Source organism: Seriola dumerili, unplaced genomic scaffold (assembly GCF_002260705.1).
Source record: "Seriola dumerili isolate Sdu_G_001 unplaced genomic scaffold, Sdu_1.0 BDQW01000025.1, whole genome shotgun sequence".
Classification (NCBI taxonomy): Eukaryota; Metazoa; Chordata; class Actinopteri; order Carangiformes; family Carangidae; genus Seriola; species Seriola dumerili.
In genome coordinates, this window is record NW_019174280.1 from 11,285,345 (window position 1) to 11,305,038 (window position 19,694).

The window sequence follows — 19,694 nt, forward strand, 5'->3', positions numbered from 1 at the left end:
TGAGTACTCCATCCACCACTGCCCCACTTCAAATCAAAACAAATCTGTTGATCAATTTATATTTTATTTTCAAAAACCAACATTATACCAGTTTGGCCTTTAAACTGCCAGAAAGTGTGTCATTGACTGTCCTGCCAATATTTTCTTGCAGCTAGATTGGTGAGTAAAACTTACTTTGATCCCTCTTTAAGTAAAACAGAGCTATTTCAGATAGTTTGCCTGAACAGACCACCATCATACAAATGACTGACCTACATTAAGAAAAAATTGTCTTGAAAGCACAAAGTTACAAAGTTTGATAGTGCTGCCTGATTGTGTCTTTGCAACTTAAAGATTTGTGACAATGTTTTCCAATGTGGTAGCCAAGGGACTAAACCAAGATAAGAAATCAGTGACTTTGCTGACATAGTAAAGCCCAGTCTCTAACAAGTAGGCCACTCATAGTTATCTCTGTTACCAAGTCATTACATAACACACACACACACACACACACACACACACACACACACACACACACACACACACACACACACACACACACACACGCCTTTGGTAAACTTAACTTAGGATCAAATGACAGTAGTTCACAACAGGTCAAACTTTGGATCCTATAGCCCAACATCTAAATACATCACTGGAGAAGTAGGCCAGGCACAAACAGAGAGTTACAGCCACATTAGGGTACATTCTGTCATATGTAAAGCAGCAGGGGCAGGTGTGACAGCTCAGTCTTGCAGCATTCGTAGAAACAGGACATGGGAACTGAGCATAACAGCAGGTGGCCACTCCGTTTGTTTTCATATGCAGCCTGAGTAAACCAGCATTATTGATACAGGTGTATTTTATTGCTGGTTGACTTATAGTGATGATCGCAGCAAAAAAAAAAAAAAAAGATTTTTTTTTTTTTTAAGTATTAGCTTACAGGAATACATTGTTTCCATTAAAATGCATTATTCCATAGGCAATACCTGATAGACACGTCTAGACCAATAGGATTTCACGTTGGGATTTCTAAAGTGGAACTCTTGTTTCCTATTGGTTGTCTGGGCGAACATAGGCGGGGTTAAACAAGTGCTTTACCAAAACAAGCCCAGTGCGTGCACCGACACGAGCGAAAGAGGAGTTGGGAGCGGAGGAAAAGTCTATGCAGTCAGAAAGTTTGGAGGAGAAATAAGCGAATGGACACAACACGCCAAGCACGACTCTAAGCTAACAGCAAAAACTCAGCTGGGGCGTCAGGTAGGAAAAGTGTCACTGTATACAGCTGTTATTACACCTCAAATTCTTGTCCACAGAAGTTGTAATGTAGCGAAATGCATGTAAATAATGAACAAGCCCGTACTTGAAATTCGTGTTTTAAACCTGTTAGCGTTGGCTTTTGCTATAGAAAGTTGTGTTTTCTTTTGGGGGTTGCGGGGGTCTGTGGTTTCTGGCCTCCGCAAAATGACCTTGCAACATCTTGGGGGTTTGCGGGGAACGGAAAAAGAAACTGATGAAAATAAGAGGTGGTCCCATTCTGTAGTCCCACACATGACCTAAAATATTGCAACCTATAAGATGCTATTGCAGGTGTAGGAAAGTGCACCGAGGATGGCAGTTGGGGTACAGTCTCCAAATACATTTCAATGTGTAAACACATGCAACAAAATAAGAAAACAGAAGAGGGGATAAAAGCCAAAGCTCACCAGAAACCCAGAAGGATCAGTGCTAAACATAAAAATAAAAAACAACAGCCTTAGAGAGTATTTCCAAATTCGCTCAACATCTCTGTATCACAGAACCAGCTGCAAGTATCCACTGTGAAATTCAAAGAGCTGGTATTTATGACATGGCTTTCATTTGGAGGCTTGCTTGTATCCAGGGCCACCAAAAGGCATCAGCTGGTGTTGGACTGCTGAAAGACAGAAAAGGGGGGATCTGGTCTGGCAATTATTTATTTTAACCTTTTTTTTTTGTCCTGTGCCAGGATTGGTTTATGCCGTCCCTTGGGAAAAAACTAAACTGGGTGCTTTGGTGGTTACTCTGAATAATAATTAGGTCTGATTTTTCTGAATTTGAAGCTGAACAGCACACTGTTCCCCCATGATATTCCTGTATCCATAGCTAAACGACATGCATGCTGCGCAAGAATTAACTGAAATTTCATAAGTGGGTACATAAAAAAGGGGCGTTTTCCAAAGTGAAGTATAATTGATAGCACTGGCGTCTTAATATAAGACAATGATTTCCACCCTCTTCACCTCAAAATGACTGGAAAGTTTCCAAGAAGAATGATGCAGTATTCATCAACTCACAGTTCAGGTCTGGTTTGACAACATTTTAATATCGATGTGCAAATGATTGGGCTTAATGTGTTGGTGTGTATCTGTTTTTCCTAGGCCTACCGTTTAATGGTGGTTGACAATGGACCCCAACAGTGAGACCAAGAAGATGACCTCTTGCCTCCCAGGCAACCCAGAGACCCAGACACTGGCCCCACCCAGAGGCCCAGGTAGAGTAACATTTTTTAATGATGTATAATAAAATGTTGTTTTTTTTATTTAATGTGAATACATGCCTAAGCCATAGGCGTGTCTGTGTTTTTGTGAGAGATTGCATTTTACACAGTTTAAATGTCTAGGGATGTTTCTTGATTTTTTTTAATGCGGGCACAATGGGCACCTCCCTACAGATTACAGTCCCTGGCTTCCTCCACCAAGCCCCCATAAACACTTGAGGCTAATGTAAAACTTGATTATACTGAAAATCAGTATTTGTTGAATGGTAACCTTTGGCCTGTTCCAGGAAGCAGCTTAACATAGTTATTTAGATAACTTTCCGAGTACACCTCCCACAAATCTGGAACTTGGACTAATGTAAAAAGAATCCTGCTCTGAGTTCTGCTCAGCAAAGTCATCCAGTTAACTCAGTAAACCTGAGGCCTGTACTATGAAGCAAGTCCAACATACCCAGAATATATTTTCGTTATTTGGCTTCACTGAACCTAACATTGGCCATCCTTTTTAATCTGTACTACGAAGCTGGCTATGATGTTGTTAACCATAAGCAACATCATCAGAACCATGAATAGACTACTTAATATAATATGAGAAGAAACACTGATACTTGGTAAATTCGATTGTAGCCGCATCCAAAAGTGGCATTCAACAAGGTCAAATATAAACAAACTATAATTGAAAAGAAACATTAGAAATAATTACGTGTTATTAAAGCCAGGGTATACTAAGGATATACTGTAAACAAGCACAGGAATTATTATTACATTTCTTACTGAGTCAGTATTTCTGCTCTTTTGTCTGATGATGAACAAACTGCCAAAGCAGAGAGAAGAAGTTAAGTCTGATGAGGTCAATCTGACCGAAATGTTCATTTATAATTATGGGAAATATTTAACAGTATATGGATAATTTTTCTAATAAAAGACATCAGAGGGTTTAGTTTTTATTTCCAGTTATCGTCACGATTCTCCTCAAGTTATTCTGTGCTGCAGTGATGGAACAGTGTAATAGATCAAAAATCAACACTGTCATGAATCCTGTTGGGGTTAAAGGATTTTTGTCCAAGTGTATGATAAAGTCTCCCTGCTTTTGTTAGAAGCTCTGTTTTAAAACCAGAATGGACACATGCAAGGTCTGGAACAGCAAAATGGTTCGACTGATTAATAAAAATATCTGTTGAGCTTTATTATTTGTCACTTATTTTTACACACAACTCTTTTGCTCCCGTCAGGATCCTGTAGAAATAATGACTCAGTTTTTCCAGTAATCTGACTGGTCTGTAGTTGGACTGTTGACAGGTTTTTATCTGATCCTCTGAAGTTAAACTCCTCCGGAGTTCAGCATAAATAACCATGGGGATTTACCTCGGTAAGAGGTGAATCATCGCCGTAACCCTGAAAACCCACAGTTAAACCTCAAACAACCTGATAATCTCAAGACCTCAAATCCTGCTTCATAGCACAGTGATGTTTTCTGCATGTGTAACTTCTTCACATCAGGTGTTTCTCAAACTCTGATTAATGATGAAGCCAAAAGTTGTTTATGAGTGCTTTTATGCTCGCGTGCAGGTCACTCTGACCTTGGTGGCACAATACCAAAAATGTGACACGGACTGATCACAGAAAACCTGTCCAGCACCTGTCCAGAAAATGTTCATCTAATAAGTTATCTTTTAAGTTTGTTTTCAGTATGAGCTCAATAGATGACCTGGATGGTTAGATTTACACTATTTCCTTGCACACAAGCATTTCCTGGGGCAAAAACCTTTCTGGACAAAAGCCTGTTCATCTGCCAACCTGCATTTTGAAAATACTACAGTGTTAATTAAATTACTTTTTGTCTTGCTGATAATTGTGATCAGGGTTTAAACTAATTGGCTGCACCCACAAGTCTGTGACTTTCTGCACATTGTTGCCTTGTCCAGCCAAAACAAAGCTCCAATTTGGACTTGGATAGGGTCACAGCTGCTGAAGTATGATATTACCAAATATACAAACATGGTATGAAACACTTTGCCTCATTCAAAATGTGTCTGCTTTGATTGGACTTAATTGATGCTGAAAAACAACATTTCCCAATAGTGGTAGTAGTAGTCTCCAGCTACATTAGATAATAATAATATGTGTCTTTTTGTATTTTAAGGTACACCAGCACATGCTTAAAAACAAAAACCTTATGGATTAAACACAGTATAGAGACCCACTGCAAAACATCCAGTGCATAGTTAACATTTTAACATTAACATTTTCAATATTTCATTACCATTATTAGATAATGCCACTTGTAGAAAAAGATTACTGCAGCTTGCAGCTGTGGCTCTTTTTCGCTTGCTTGTGGCACCATGATAATTAAATACGAAAAAAAGAATAGTGTTTTACTAAAATGATTATCAGGATTATGGCAGTTAAATACGTTAGCATTTACACATCCTATTAAAAACTGCCCTAGCAGGTTTAAATAACAACAACTCAGAGTGGTTGAAGGTAATATACATGTGGAAGTTAACAGCAGTTACAAGGATGATTAATGGTGTCGTTTATGACTGCTTGTGTCAATAGCAAATAAAAGGTTCTGAATATTAAAGTAGCTGTGGATTCATACATTTGAAAATGATCATATCTGTGTCTGTATGCTGAGCTCATCGCATTTCTGTTTGTTCTTTACCTATCTATCTTGCTTTAATGATAAGGAATTTCTGTTAACTCACAGCGATACATGCAAGACAGTGCATGTAGGCAATGCACATCTTACACACACACACACACACACACACACACACACACACACGCACACACACACATACAATCGCTTACAAGATTGCTTCAGCATTCCTCCTGTGAACCTCCGACCTCTAATTCCACACAGTCAGCACTGTTAAGGCAACTTCGTGGTTGGGGGAAACCTGCAGGGAGAAAAGCTGTGATCCAGCCAGAAGTTCTTGGAAAACATTTTTTTTTAAATATTGCAATTATTTATTGATGCTATGGCCTTTTACCTTGTCCCCCCACTGACATCATGCTGTTAGTGGCAGTAACCAAATCCTCCATTCCCCTCTGCCTTTTTTTCATGCACCTTTTCTGCCATTGTGGAATAGCTTTTCCCTATGTACTACAGTGTTACTCTTTGGTAACTTATTGCTGACATAGGTGCTTTTAACTCAAAGCCAACTCGGCGCCCCACGCCCAAACAAAGAATGCAGTCCATTTTCTATCTCATCCAGTGTTATTCTTGTAATCCTTATTGTAATGTAATTAATTCCCTTCACTGGGGCTTTTATTAGTCAGTTGACAACGGATAGAACCAGTAACACAATTTACATTTGACATGTATACATGCTGCCCCACTCCTCCTGCTGCATGTCATCTTAACCTGATTATAACAGCTGCATACAAGATCATCTGCTGCTTTACAACATGACTAGTTGTAAACAAGCACACAGTACTTGTTTGATCACCAGAGGGAACAAATAGTCATCTTGTTGACCTCACTCCGGGGAGGTCATAGCAGAAGGTCAGCAGTACAACATAATAAAACCTTCTGAATCTGAAAGAGACACTAAGCGTGACGCTGGCTAACCTTGCATCCTTGCCGAATATATATTTTACATATTTTGCTCCTATTATTGATCAGTTTTGTTAAATTCTAAGATCAGATGGAATCATCTTATTTGCTGACAGTTAGTTTGCTGCTATGTTCATTCTCCTGTTTTTCCTTCTCCATTCCATTTCCATTTTCCTGTCATTGTCCATGTTTTTGTAAATGAGACCGACGTTTAGGCCTACCGGAATGGCTGGCCAATGTTTACCAAAGGGACAATGCTTCTGTCTCTCAGTTTCACACAGTTTAGCATATTGAGACTAGCCAATGTAAACAATGCAGGTTGCAAAATATTAAAAAATCTGCTTGGCAAAAACAAACTCATCACTCTATAAAGATAAACAAAACTAAGGGTGTTGTTCTTGGGAAAATGTGGCTAAATATATAAGTCCTTGAGGTTGGACATTGGGATAAGGCCTTTGGTTGGGTAGCTGATATCTTTAAGTGTATTCGCTGACTCTGTGTTTGTGTCCCTCTCTCCAGGCTGCAGCTGGCTGGTGGTGGTAGCAGCTGTAGCAGCCTCTTTGAGTGGCCTGATGCTGGGCTATGAAATGGGCCTGACCTCTGGGGTCCTGCTGCAGCTGCGCGGCATTCTCTCTCTCTCCTGCCGGGAACAGGAACTGCTGGTCAGCTCCCACCTGCTCGGCGCACTCCTCATCTGCCTCGCCGGAGGTCCCATACTGGATCGCTACGGCCGCCGCTGCTCTTTGCTCCTGAGCGCCGCCCTGGTGGTTGCAGGGACTGTCGTGCTCATTGCTGTGACTTCGCTTGTCGCACTGACACTGGGCCGAGTGATAGTCGGCATGGGAACGGCGCTGTCAGGGACAGCAGCGTGTCTGTACATTGCAGAGATCTCACCGAGGGAGAGGAGGGGTCTGCTGGTGACACTGTACGAGTTGATGTTGGTTGTGGGTGTTATGCTGGGATTCAGCTGCAGTTACGCCTTTGCTACTCTGCCCCATGGCTGGGCGTATACATTTGGACTAGTGATCCCCCCAGCGCTGCTCCAAATAGGTGCACTTGTGTTCCTCCCACCCAGTCCACGCTTCCTGGTCACTCAGGGTAAGGTGGAGCAGGCCAGGATAGTGCTGGCCAGACTGAGAGGTGGGGTTAAGGAGCATGTAGAGGTGGAGCTCAGGGACATCCAGACTGGACTTAAAGAGGAATCGGAGCACAGCTTCTGGGAGTTGTTCAGTGCCAAGGCCAACCTGCGTTCACGGCTGCTAACAGGTGTAGCTTTAGTTTTCCTCCAGCAGGCTACTGGTCAGCCTAACATCCTCTCCTATGCTTCACCACTTCTCCGCAGTGTAGGCTTCAACAGCGATGCTGCAGCAACCTTGGCCTCCACAGGGTTCGGAGTGGTCAAAGTAGTCGGCACGATCCCTGCTGTGTTGCTGGTCGACCGTGTTGGACCTAAGAGCTTTTTGTGTGTGGGTGCTGTCGCAATGGGAATGTCCCTAGCTGTACTCGGAACACTGACACTGCAAAGCCACACTCACCTCACCAGCCTGTGTAAAAGTCACACTATACTAAACCACACACAAACGCAGTGGGATTTAAACAGAACCTCTACAGACTTGGACGACAGTGACATTTTTTCTACTCACCTCCCCAGCCATTGGATCACTGAGGAGGCACAGAGGACTAACAGAGAGGATGCTGGGATTAGGGAGTCAGGGGGAGGAAGGACTGGTGTAGAAGTGTCTTCCACACTGAAGTGGGCGTCATTGATCAGTTTGCTGGTGTATGTGGCAGCTTTCTCCATTAGCCTCGGTCCAAGTAAGCACCCACTGTTTCAGGTTTATTCACCCACTCCTTTTGCACACCCATGTACACGTATAAGAATTTATCTTTGCATGTCTCTCATGCCTTAGTATTTTGACAAACCTGTTTAACGGATTGTTAACCAAAAGTAGAGCAGGTCATATCTGCTGTATACTCAATATAGAAGAGCAGCTATAACCATTATGCACTTACAGGAACTTACAAGTACTTAGAAGTTACTTGAAGTACAGAGTGCAACAGTGGGTATCACACAATAACAAGGCTTACCTTAAGTATAGATTGAAATACTTCAGTTCCCCAGATAAAGCAGTGTGAACCCTGACTTCAAAGCTTCAGACATTCACTATATATCCTTACACAAAAATATGAAAATTGTGCAAAGCTATTATAGATCATGTTATTTCTGTCGATACCTTTTTAACCATCACTTCTTATTTCCTTATATACGTGTCATTGTTTTCTTTCCTTTCCAGTGGTGTATGTGGTTCTCAGCGAGATCTTTCCAATGGGAGTCAGAGGCAGGGCTGTGTCTGTGGTGTCGGCTGTAAACTGGGCCACGAACCTGCTCATCTCCATGACCTTCCTCACATGTACCGGTGTGTGTGTGTGTGTGTGTGTGTTCAATAGTAGATAACACAAGTCTTTCTGTTCTGCAAATAATAATTTCAGGTGAACAATCATTTTAACGACACAGGTTTTTTTCATCTCTTGTCCAGGACAAAGAGAGTTGAATGTATGTAACGTTTGCGACAACAACCAGCAAACTCTGTATTGTTTATAGCCAGGGAACATGTTTCATTGGTTTATGCCCTGAAAAAACAAAGGTGTGTCTCACATGTTCCTGCCACTAGTCAATCAGACTATATCAGTCATAATACTGTAGGATAAACAACTAAGACTCAAATATTGAATATTTGATCTACATATGATTTTAGCCAAGGCATAACTTTGCCAGTCATGATTTTTTTATTTCATTCTTGTCTATCTTGTACATCTAACTGTCACAATAAGTAGGTTCTAGCAAGCTAAACACATATGTTTGCAGACTGAGGTTATGTGCAGACATTTCTATCTATTTCTTTGCTGTTGTTTTTCTAGAAAAGATTGGAGTTCCCAATGTGATGTTCATCTACGCTGCCATGAGCTTTGTTCTACTGGTGTTTGTCATCCTCTGTGTTCCTGAGACCAAAGGTCGCACGCTGGAGGAGATTTCAAAAGAACTAGCCAAGAAGTGAGTGTCAGCTGACACGTGACTTAAATGTCATCAATTGCTCTTTTAAACTAGTTTAAATCATTCTCTTTATCTTCCGTCTCCTCTCTCTCTGCTTTACCAGGAAGCATTTCAAGGTGAGTCTCTTTAGGCAGGTTCAGCCTCAGGAGAGTCTGATCAGCAGCATCACGTCCACAGAGATGCCAGCGAACAGCTGAGTCCTTTACCGTGCCACAACTGTACACCTCACCGGAAGGGCAGTCAAGAACAATCATCAAGAAAGACATTGTAGTAGTGTTGTTCAGACTTTGAGGTACAACTCATACAACTCACCCACATCACATAATGGAGATGTATTTGCTCAGAAGAAGGATAGCTCAGGGTTCATGCTTGCTTGTTTAAAAAAAAAACACTAATAGAAGGCAAACAACTGGGATTGAATGCGAGACAATAAAAAATATTTACATGCCATATACACGCCTTTTTACCTTTATTCTAAGCATAAAGCCCCAGTGCAGAAAGGGACATTTTCCACTTTTGCTTGAGGATTGAATTTGATTTCCTACAAGCCAGAACAGATGAAGCTCTTTGGATTAGTGGTGAAACTGCACTACTACAGTCTTTTAGTCATACGAATGTTTTTCCATTCTGACCTGACATTATGGTGAATAATAAAACCAGTTTGCTGTACTAGAAAATGTAACACTAATCACTTCAAATGAAAGTATATATTAACACCGTTTGCAAATGAATTCCTATAACAGGGCGGTACGTATACACTGCTCCCTGTCTAATGTAATGTAATAGCACCTATAGAGCTCAAACCGGTCATGTCAGTTGTTTGTTACAGGGTGTACTGTAACCTACATAATGACAGACACATGTATGAAGGCAGTACAGTAGTCTCAGGAGGACTTCTGTCTCCTCATTTACATTTTATGGGAACAAGCGATCAAGACAATGATAATGAATGAATACATCCAGCTCCAGCGTTTGGTTGCTGAATCCTCAAAAAAAAGGAAATTGAGGAAATAAAACTAAATTTAGCACTGTTGTATTGTACGAAAAAATGTTTTTCTTTTTTTTTTACTTTTGCCAGTGATGCCAAAATTATACTAGTTGATTAAGGAGTGGAATGTTTTACTGCAAGAAAAGAATGTGTGGACCATTTCACAATTACAAATGCACATTCTTTAATCTGTACTTTGATACTTACCATTATCTTTTCTCATGATGTGAAATGTAGCAATGTGTTTGCAATTTCTGTCACATTGGAAATCTTAGAAAATCATTATATTGGGTATTGTGTTGAAACTGGTACATAAAACCTGTAATGAGGACAAATGAAAAGGATGATGAGAAATTACAAGTTTCTGGCCTTTTTTATCATTAACCTTTATTATTTTATACAAAATACAAAATTCTGAACAAGTGTCACAAATCTTCAGTTGACACTGGTTCAAAGAGTATTCCATCCCACATAATTCAGACAACATGTCAAAGATTTTGTCAACATCTTTCCCATCAGATGCATTCATTATATACATACATACATGTGTTACCTCTATGGAAGTAATACCCAGCACAAGTGTCAGCAGTCATGTTACAACCAGGATTGCGGTTTCCATTTAAACGCACTTAACCCCTCACTGTAATTTAAGAGAAGGGTAATCTATGGAGGGTTTCGTTTTCATGACAATTGGCATGAATATAAAACATCATCTGAACATGTCTTCTTTGAACACTGCTAGTGGTCTTATGTTGCTTTAAAAGCCCACTCACTGGACGTATTGCCAAACATTTATGACATCAACCTTGTTCTGTACATTGTCCAAACCTTAAAAAAAAAAAAAAACAGTTAAATATTTGTAACGTTACCTTGTGTTAAAACTAATAGGAAATGACAAGAAATTAAGAGACAGAGTGAGTGTGCATTCTGATCCAATGCCACAGTTGTGAAACAAGAACAAATTCGTAGTGAACTGACACACAAACAAAATGTAAGAGAACAAGTCAAATCAGTGATGAATGCATATTGTGAGCGGATATGTGTATCTGCATAAGGACAGACTATAGTCTATAGTTTTAGCTGCTGTTTTTCTCTTTAAGCAAAAATGTGGCTAATACAGTGGATGCCTTGTACTTGTATTAACACCTCTACAAACGAGCCGTGGACGGATGTTCTTCCAGAGAAAGTGGCAAATGGCACGATTTGTTGTATACGGGGTTAAAGGTGAGGCTTCTCACTGTTAACATATGGACTCTTCAAACTGGTTACCACTGTTAAGCATGTAATGGTTAAATTATTGAAAACTGGTCTTTCTGAGTCCGAGCAAAAACACGCAGGGCAAATGAAGAGCGAGAGCAATTCACCCCCGCAGTACAAGTCAGGTTTGGAGGAGCAGTTTTTGCTGAAAAATATCATGTTTGGAAGACATCTGCATGTTTACGCTGTTAAAATCACAAGAGCCACAGAATCCACAACGACACTGACATTTTTGTGAGAGGGAGATCTTAAGACTCCAAGTGGGGTTGCTGAAATTTTTTTTTTAAATCCAAAATTCCAGGTGAAATCTGGTCCTTTGATTATATTACACATATCTGGCTGTTGCCATGCAGTGATAAAATCAAGCAAATGAATCTGCAGATAAGGTGTTTCCTCAATCTTGCCTTCTCTTTTGTTCATTTCTTCTGTCTTGTTTACTGTATTTTTCCTTTCATTTGCAGAGGGGCTTCTTACACTCGAACAGTAGTGGGTAGACCTGCTCCACAGCATTGGCAACATTCTGCACATTTGGTCCTACATCAGTAGATAGGAGAGAGTGGGGTGGGTTGATTTAATTAGAACAAGTTTTGAGTACAATGCGATACAAAGAGCCCATAAACTATTTCATTCTTGAACAAAATTCCTTGAGGGATTGGGTTATTTACAAACGACTTTTTCTAGTTGTAAAAGACTATAAAAGTTTATTACAACAATGTGACCTCAATCCTTTAAGCTGTGTCCCCATGTGTGCGTGTGTACCTGTAACTGTGAGGCTGCCAGTGGAGAACACTTGTATAGTGGCCTTGAGATTTTTGATCCTGTATGTGGCAGCAGGATGGAGCTCTGGTTCATAACTAACACACACACACACACACACACACACACACACACACAAATACGGTTAAGTACAACAGAGACTTCCCCACACATCTGAAATCAAGTACATACAGTTTTGAGACAGTTTACATGATGCCATATGCTAGTACTCCACATGTTGTCATATAATTAAGTGAACCAGAGGATTACAATACCCACATCTTCCGTTTGCTCTACACTAGTGCACTGACAAGTGCTCTCACCACTAGAGGTCATTCTATACTAGCAAATACTGAATCACTAGTAAAATAAAGGAGAGAATTTAAACAGGGCTTTTGGCTTCATAATATATGTAATGCGGTGTGGCTCAAAATTGAATCATAATTAATGACAATGATGGGTAATTATGACAATGATCTTATCTCTTTAATGATTTATCCTTATATCCTTATCCTTACAATTTATAACTCAAAACTAATAAACCAAAGTAAGCTACAGGAAACAGCTAAAATCAGTGCAAAAAATGATTTCTTAACATCATAGGTCGGGACAATAACAATGAGGGTGATAGTGTTGATTTTAATTAATATCATGATAGTGGTTGTGATGAACAGGACTGTATTACCTGGCAATGGGTCGGTTGTTCTTAGTAAAGTCTATGAGGTGGACTGCAAAAGGCATGGAGCACACTGCCAGCACATTCACGACTTTGAAGGCTGAAAACCTCACCTGAACAGACAACACACACATGCAGACACTCACATGAATGTATTAATACACATGATACATACAATACTTTTAGCCCCCAAAATTATAGGAAAACTTTTTTTCACTTTTCCCAGTGTCGCCTTGTGGTAAAGACATAAATTGCAACCGGTGCTGTCAAGAAAAGCTAAACAGACAATTAAGGGCACAAGAATCATTTGCTGCATATTTTCCACTGTGTGAACAAACTGAGTATCAAGCTTATGTACTTGTTAGACATTCTTTTATGTTTGCTTATGGTGCTACTTGTAGGATATGTAGCTTTAGGGCTTTCTGTGTGAACTCTTAGTGGCAGTTAATTAACACCTTCTTTGTCATCATCATCGTGTATCATGTAGCACATGTTAATCTGAGAGCACAGTCTCGTATCTGTCCTTTGTTACCTGAATGGACATGGTTTAATTTTATTGTTAGTTAAATTTCTGCTTAATTGTTGTTGACTGTTTCACACTCAGGTAGGGGGTATTGCTACAGCCATTGGAATTTTATTTGAAGTGTTATGTAATTACTTATATTGTAGTTATTCAGGTTTCTGTAAGAAATGGTTGTTTGTTTGATTCGACTTATGCCTTTGATGTTCGCTCTATTGCAGACCACACACATGCACACATGCACTCCCTGCTGCCTCGACAACATCAAAATAAACATTAAAAAAGGACATCCCTTCTCTGGAGCCTGAACAGAAACTCAACCAGCAGTATTCAGAGGGCAAGAGAGAGAACTGACTCCACAATAGTCAATGGCATGGTTAGCCTCCTTTGAACTCAGCCCAGATACTGCAGAAACAGCGGTGATTCACTGGATAAAGCTTTAACTTAAGCAACTTCAAACCTCAGATAGCAGCCATTTTACATTGTAGAGCTACTTTACTTCAGTTTCAACCAGCAGTTTGACCAAGTTGCATGCTGCTGTTTTCTTTACAGTGAGGCATGAGACATGACCTGACTAAAGCAAATGTGCTTGGTCTAATGAAGCACAGAGGGGTATTCATTCATTAATGAACTGGTGACAGGTCTGTGCTTCCCTGGTACAAACTGAAGCTCTTGTAAAACTGTTTCAAAAAGAGTTTATGTCCACAATCTCTGCAATGACTACAGTGTGGAAGATGCTATGCTAACCTTTAGGTGTACTAACAAAACTATGACAATAAGACACATGTAAATCATTCACCTGAAAGTTAATGACAAACCACATGCTTGATCCCAGTGCTTTTGAATTAAATAAATGTTTACAGATTCATTCAATTAATAACATAATGTGTTTTTTTAGGTTTACATTTAGTGAATTGTGATACAGAATTTAAAGAAATGACAGATGTAGGATTTCCCCCTGAAAACGTTTCTGAAACACTTGAGAACATGAGCTGTAAAGGACAGTTCCAGTTTGATTTTTACTTCCATACAAGATTTTAGCATCAACTAGACGAACCAGAAATGCAATACCTGAACAGATATTATAATAGACCCTATATCTGCATCGAGAAGTAATCATGATGTTTCTGCATGTTTAAAAAAAAAACAACAAAAAAAACATTTTAGTACTGTTAAGCAACAGCTAGGAGATCATTCTCACCTTGAAGCCTAGTTTCTGCAGACAGCGTGCTAACCTGCGAGCACCCAGCTTTGCTTCATCCTCACTGAACAAAAGAAGAGAGCAGGAGTGAGAGACAGCAGCGGTATAGATACTGTATATGGTTTAGCATGCAAGAAATATAACACACAAACAGTAAGTGGCAACCTTTAGAGTGACTGTAGGTTCAGGGCCCCAATAACCATAGTCATCACTGTGCTAGTATACCACATATTAGCTGTATGACTTGTAGCAAATGTAATTACTATTTTTGATGTCAGCATTGTATCTATAAAATATGAGGCAAATGGTTATGTCACTGGCTTATAGCCAGTTAATGGGGGATCTCACTCAGTCAGCTAAAGTCAACATTACTACACCAACAATAGAGAAGCGGCCAAAAGCAGCCAACACTTCTCTAGTGGGAGAAAATTAATGGCCCTTTGGCAACCAGAACCCCCATTTACTGTGTCTCGTGAACTGTGTCTACCTTGTTGCTCCAGTGCAGATTATTTTCCCTGAGGACCAGATTGAGGCTGTTATCTTGGGTTTACGAAGCTTCATTAGGACTTTCTGAAAACAAAGAGAGGTTTAATTTCAACATGTCCTAATTTACATTCTTAAGATGAGCATAAACTTTTGATAATAAAGCCAGGTTATAAACATTTAAATATGTGGGCTTTCTCGAGTTTCTACAGGAAATAAATCTCTCCCGCTTCCCCAGACTTTAGCTTCCTTACCCCTACTTCCGGCTTATAGATGACATTGGTTCCCTCTAAGGCAATAGTGCGCAAGTTGAGATGGCACCTTGTCCTGAACGTGGCCACCACATTGGTGACAATGATATCAAGTGCCTCATCATTGCTGGAATCCATGAGGAAGTGTGCGGTGGAACAAGGGGACCACAGGGGCTTTCTCCTCACGCCGTCATCATCAGCACCACCATCACCATTTATGGACGGGCAGGGAGACAAGATTCACTAAAGAGCAAAAAATATTTTAGGAGTTAGAAATGCTAAACTTTAGACAAACTTTTTATTTTTCAGTCAGTATTTTTCACAGCTTTGCAGAAAAAACTATGTAATGCTCTGTCCCTTTTTAATAATATATTTTGCAAAAAGCCTCTGCTTTGTCTTTTCATGAGTCACATTGATACTTGCACATTCAGTGCAATCAACCAACACACAGACACTCCCTGTGTGTGGATATGTGCTAGTTAAAGCCTGAATGCTGCTATACTTACACCTGCATAAAAACGTTAAAATGCTAGGATGGGGGCTTGAAGCACCAGTTCATTTAGTTCTCCAGCTATGTGGGTTCCCTCTACTTGAAATGTTTGGAGTGGGGCTCAAAACACGAATCACACAGGCATCTGCAAGACATTAGAGAAATCATTTTAAACACTTCGGAGAATAAACTATATTTCTTTTTCAAAGAACCTCTTAGCTATTTTAACCGTATAAAAACGTTAGCTTACCCACTACTGACACTGCGTTAGCCTGATACGTTAGCTATTCTCTACCAAATCGACAAATAATACTCCAAAGGTGAAACTCTACATGTAAGGCATTTTTGACTGAAATACGTGAAAGCGTATGATATACGCCGTCGCAGGTTTATCTATGATGTAGGTTTATTTGCATTACAGGTGATGCATTGCTCATCTCAGTGCTGTATGTTACTGCAGAGTAACGCAACTGATAGACATTATTGTGAAAATGATGCTAGCTAATCTTGCCAGCACAACAAGCCGGCTGTCGTATGTATCACAAACTGAATCGTAACTGCATGGACTCAGTTCTAGTTGTTGTGGATAAAATTCTACAACAACGAACAGCTAAAAACAAAGAATAACGACAACTCACTACCACCCAGCTAATGTTGTGAATTAAGCTATCCGCTAGCTAGCAACAAAGAAAAGTGCACAGGCAGTATGAATGAAAAGTTGTTAGCTACGCTAGCTTAGCAGGTTTGCAGTCAAACGTTACACTGAGGACGAAGTAGTTCCACTGTTACCAGGTGGAACTGTATGTTAAATGTGTGTATCTGAAATGTTTGCTTTAATTCCTGGGCTACCTCTTCAGCAAGTTCACTGCTGTAACCCCCAAGTCACAAAACAGCCAGTTAACGGTAAAATGTGTGGACAAACCCCTTCCTCCGCGGACTAGCAAGCAAACCACATCCGCTTTTATCTTTCAAAATAAAATCATCTGGCCAGCAAACTTCAGAATAATGATAACTTCCTGTTACAACTTTGAAAACAACTATAAAGACCAACACATCTAAGCCAAAGCTTTAATACTACAAGATGTGCATATACCTGCAGATAGAGATCATTTAAATTGCAAAACAAGCGCAGAACAGCTGCACAAACATAAGCTACAGATGGAATTTAGCAGCTGAAGTATCCCAGGTGCAAGTTGTGATAAAAAAAAAAGTTAAAAATACATAAATCCATGTAAAAACTAAATTCAAACAATGAAAAATAGTACAGTCAGAAAAGAAAACACAGAGGTATAAACACATATGACAAAAGATTAATTAAGGATTAGAACAGATAAGAGCTTTGAGGAATCAAAGCCATACAAGTGCAGTGATTTTATGCATTTCTTTCTTCCTCTACAGACTTCAGTAAGTAATCTATTTCTGCTAAGGAATATTTATTTCATCCTTCTGTATGACTTATAAAGACTGCAGTCTTTTTGTCATTGTCCTGAAATTTCAAACTCAGATGAACAAGAGTTTTATCATGCTATTGATAAATTTACAAAGAAAACAGGCCTGATGTAAACGTTTAAAGTAGCTTGGAGAAGCATTTATAGATGCATTTTAGGCAAATATAATTAATGTAGGACTTTATTCCATCTTTGAAAAATGAAGTGGTTGCTCATTATTGCTAGCACATTTTTATATGTGCATTTGCTTTCAATATTAAAGGAGGTAACATTCCCTCTCTCTGGATTACATTCATTTAACAGCATTAAACCCAATGGCAGTCCTTTAATAACAGTTAAATATTATGGCACCGTAAATTAAAATTCACAATAAATTGTTCACTTGACAAATTACAACTTTTTCCAATCAAAGAGGTCCAGAACACAATTAATATTTGTGCCACGGCTATCTACCTAGAAGCAGCAACTAAGATGGTCTAAGGTTGGTATCTTGCACCACCATGTGGACAATGGCGGTTGTCTTGCTGGAAAGAAAACCATTTTTTTTATATATAATTTGAGGTAAGGTTCACTGTAAATCCCAATTCACTTACTCAAAATTTATCTCTTTTTATTCAACACAAACAAAATGTTGTGTCATAACTTTGTCATTTTATGTAAGATACAAATAACATTATATGTTGGAATTTTAAAGTCAGATCAACAATTTTTTTTTCATCATTCTGCTCAATCACACTTAACTCAAATATTTATTGGAAATGTATTAGTTTAGTACAGTACCATGAAAGTTATGAGTCTTACCTCTGCAACAATTCAAGAGTTGCCCCCAATCCTGGTAACTGATGTTGAGGCAGTAGTATGTTGCAAACATCAGTACAAGAACATTCCCAAAATGAAGTGTCCCGCTGTAAGGGGCGAACTCCTTACAGTACACAACAGAGGAAAATGTCACATTTTAGGTTATAAGAGCAGTCTAACATCATGGCTTACAATAAAAAGAAAACAGTCATATCCTTATAACATTCATATCCAACTTTTACCTTAACTTAATTTTCCACTTTTCAAAACTGTACTTAGGACTACTGTTGAAATTATGAAATACTAAAATGTTTGGTGCAGATTGTTTAGTTTAGTTTAGTTTAGTTTAGTTTAGTTTAGTTTAGTTTAGTTTAGTTTAGTTTGTTTTTACTGGTCACTGTCACATGGTCAATTATGCATTCAGTGAACACAACGGTGCATGGGGTGCTTGGAGGTTGATCAACTTCAGATGGCAGACACATTTCATCAACCGTCAGCTACATCCTGCCCTGGTTTTTATTGAAATGGTTCAAAAGCAACATAAGAAACCTGGGAGAGTCAGTGTCTAGATGCTCATCTTCTCATGGGACATGAAACAATTCTTTGACATTTACTTGACACAGATTCTCTGCCAACATTCATATACCTTTGAGTTATTTTAAGTGAACTATAATACATCTCAAACAGATATGGCCACTCCTTTCACATAACAGGGGTTTCCATTCCACTCAGCTCACTCCAACTCATGAGCTTGTTTTGAATGTTACTAAAACCCAACCTAAACTATATTATGGTACATGGTATTTTCTGTATGTTTTTTTTTGTCCTTGCTTGAAAAAAAGTCATAGTTTATTTGGTAACCACCACTAAGATATACTTTAATTGATCACATTATATTCTTTGTACATCTTCTCACACACTCTTCTGAGAAGCTTCAAGGCCTCTTACCCTGATATTATGGCTCAGAAGTGCCCATCTCCCCTTGTCCGCTATCATTGGTCACGGCACATGCCTGTCTTCAAGATAGAATTAGTCACAAAGGCAGTAACTAATAGCAGCCCTTTCTCTGACTGAAAGATACCTGTCATTGTTTTTTCGGGGTATGCTCAATGTCTTCACCCACACCTCATGGAGTGAAATCTGCACGGATCTTTGCAGGGAGACCTTCATTTTGTAGCCAGAAGGCTTACGAAAACAATCATAACCACTGACGCAGGCACAGATGCAGCAATATTCATAAGTCTGAATACTTTTATGAAAAATACCTTTTGATTTTTGTGATCTGTGGACCCTTACGGACTAAAGGAATGTAAATAATGGAGGAATGGACAGATAATTAGACATCTAGACTTACTAAAAGGTAAGGATCATCACCACCTTGCTGGTTTTGCTGGTAAACAATGCTGGTAGATATTAATAGCTAAATCATTTTTATGTGCTTATGGTTAGCGCATAATTAACTGAATATTTGAATTCTAGAGACTCTAACCGATCTAAAGAGGTATAGCATGCCTATATTGACAAAAGTTGAAGCATTTAGAACATTTCAGAACATGTTCAGAACCTTCTAACGGGCCATCCATGGGCCACCAGGCCCAATGAAGTTTATACATCCCCCTTGGGGAAATTCAAATAGTCCAGCAGTTTGCACATGAATGACAAAGTCACAAAGCATTGAACAATAAGTGTGTCTCAGCCAGGTTCATCACTTTTTT

General features: G+C 39.3%; 2 protein-coding genes across 6 annotated transcripts; one reads left to right on the forward strand and one right to left on the reverse strand.

Annotated features, from left to right (window-relative positions):
* Nucleotides 1-1,109: 1,109 nt before the first annotated feature.
* slc2a12 (solute carrier family 2 member 12) lies at nucleotides 1,110-10,424 on the forward strand. The gene is made up of 6 exons (XM_022770353.1): nucleotides 1,110-1,239; nucleotides 2,379-2,491; nucleotides 6,579-7,874; nucleotides 8,354-8,476; nucleotides 8,979-9,111; nucleotides 9,215-10,424. The coding sequence occupies exons 2-6, from the start codon at nucleotides 2,404-2,406 to the stop codon at nucleotides 9,306-9,308; spliced, it is 1,734 nt and encodes a 577-aa protein (XP_022626074.1). The 5' UTR covers nucleotides 1,110-1,239; nucleotides 2,379-2,403; the 3' UTR covers nucleotides 9,309-10,424.
* Nucleotides 10,425-10,472: 48 nt separating this feature from the next.
* tbpl1 (TATA-box binding protein like 1) lies at nucleotides 10,473-16,673 on the reverse strand. 5 transcript variants are annotated; one of them, XM_022770356.1, is made up of 8 exons: nucleotides 16,656-16,673; nucleotides 15,750-15,878; nucleotides 15,247-15,486; nucleotides 14,997-15,079; nucleotides 14,510-14,573; nucleotides 12,798-12,901; nucleotides 12,116-12,210; nucleotides 10,473-11,890 (listed from the first exon to the last, which is right to left on the reverse strand). In XM_022770356.1, exons 3-8 carry the CDS (start codon nucleotides 15,379-15,381, stop codon nucleotides 11,808-11,810), a joined length of 564 nt encoding a protein of 187 aa, XP_022626077.1. In that variant the 5' UTR covers nucleotides 15,382-15,486; nucleotides 15,750-15,878; nucleotides 16,656-16,673; the 3' UTR covers nucleotides 10,473-11,807. The 5 variants fall into 5 exon arrangements, with proteins under 5 accessions (XP_022626077.1, XP_022626079.1, XP_022626075.1 ...); XM_022770358.1 differs by having other exon boundaries at nucleotides 15,795-15,878; nucleotides 16,583-16,673; XM_022770354.1 differs by having other exon boundaries at nucleotides 16,583-16,673.
* Between the last annotated feature and the right edge of the window lie 3,021 nt (nucleotides 16,674-19,694).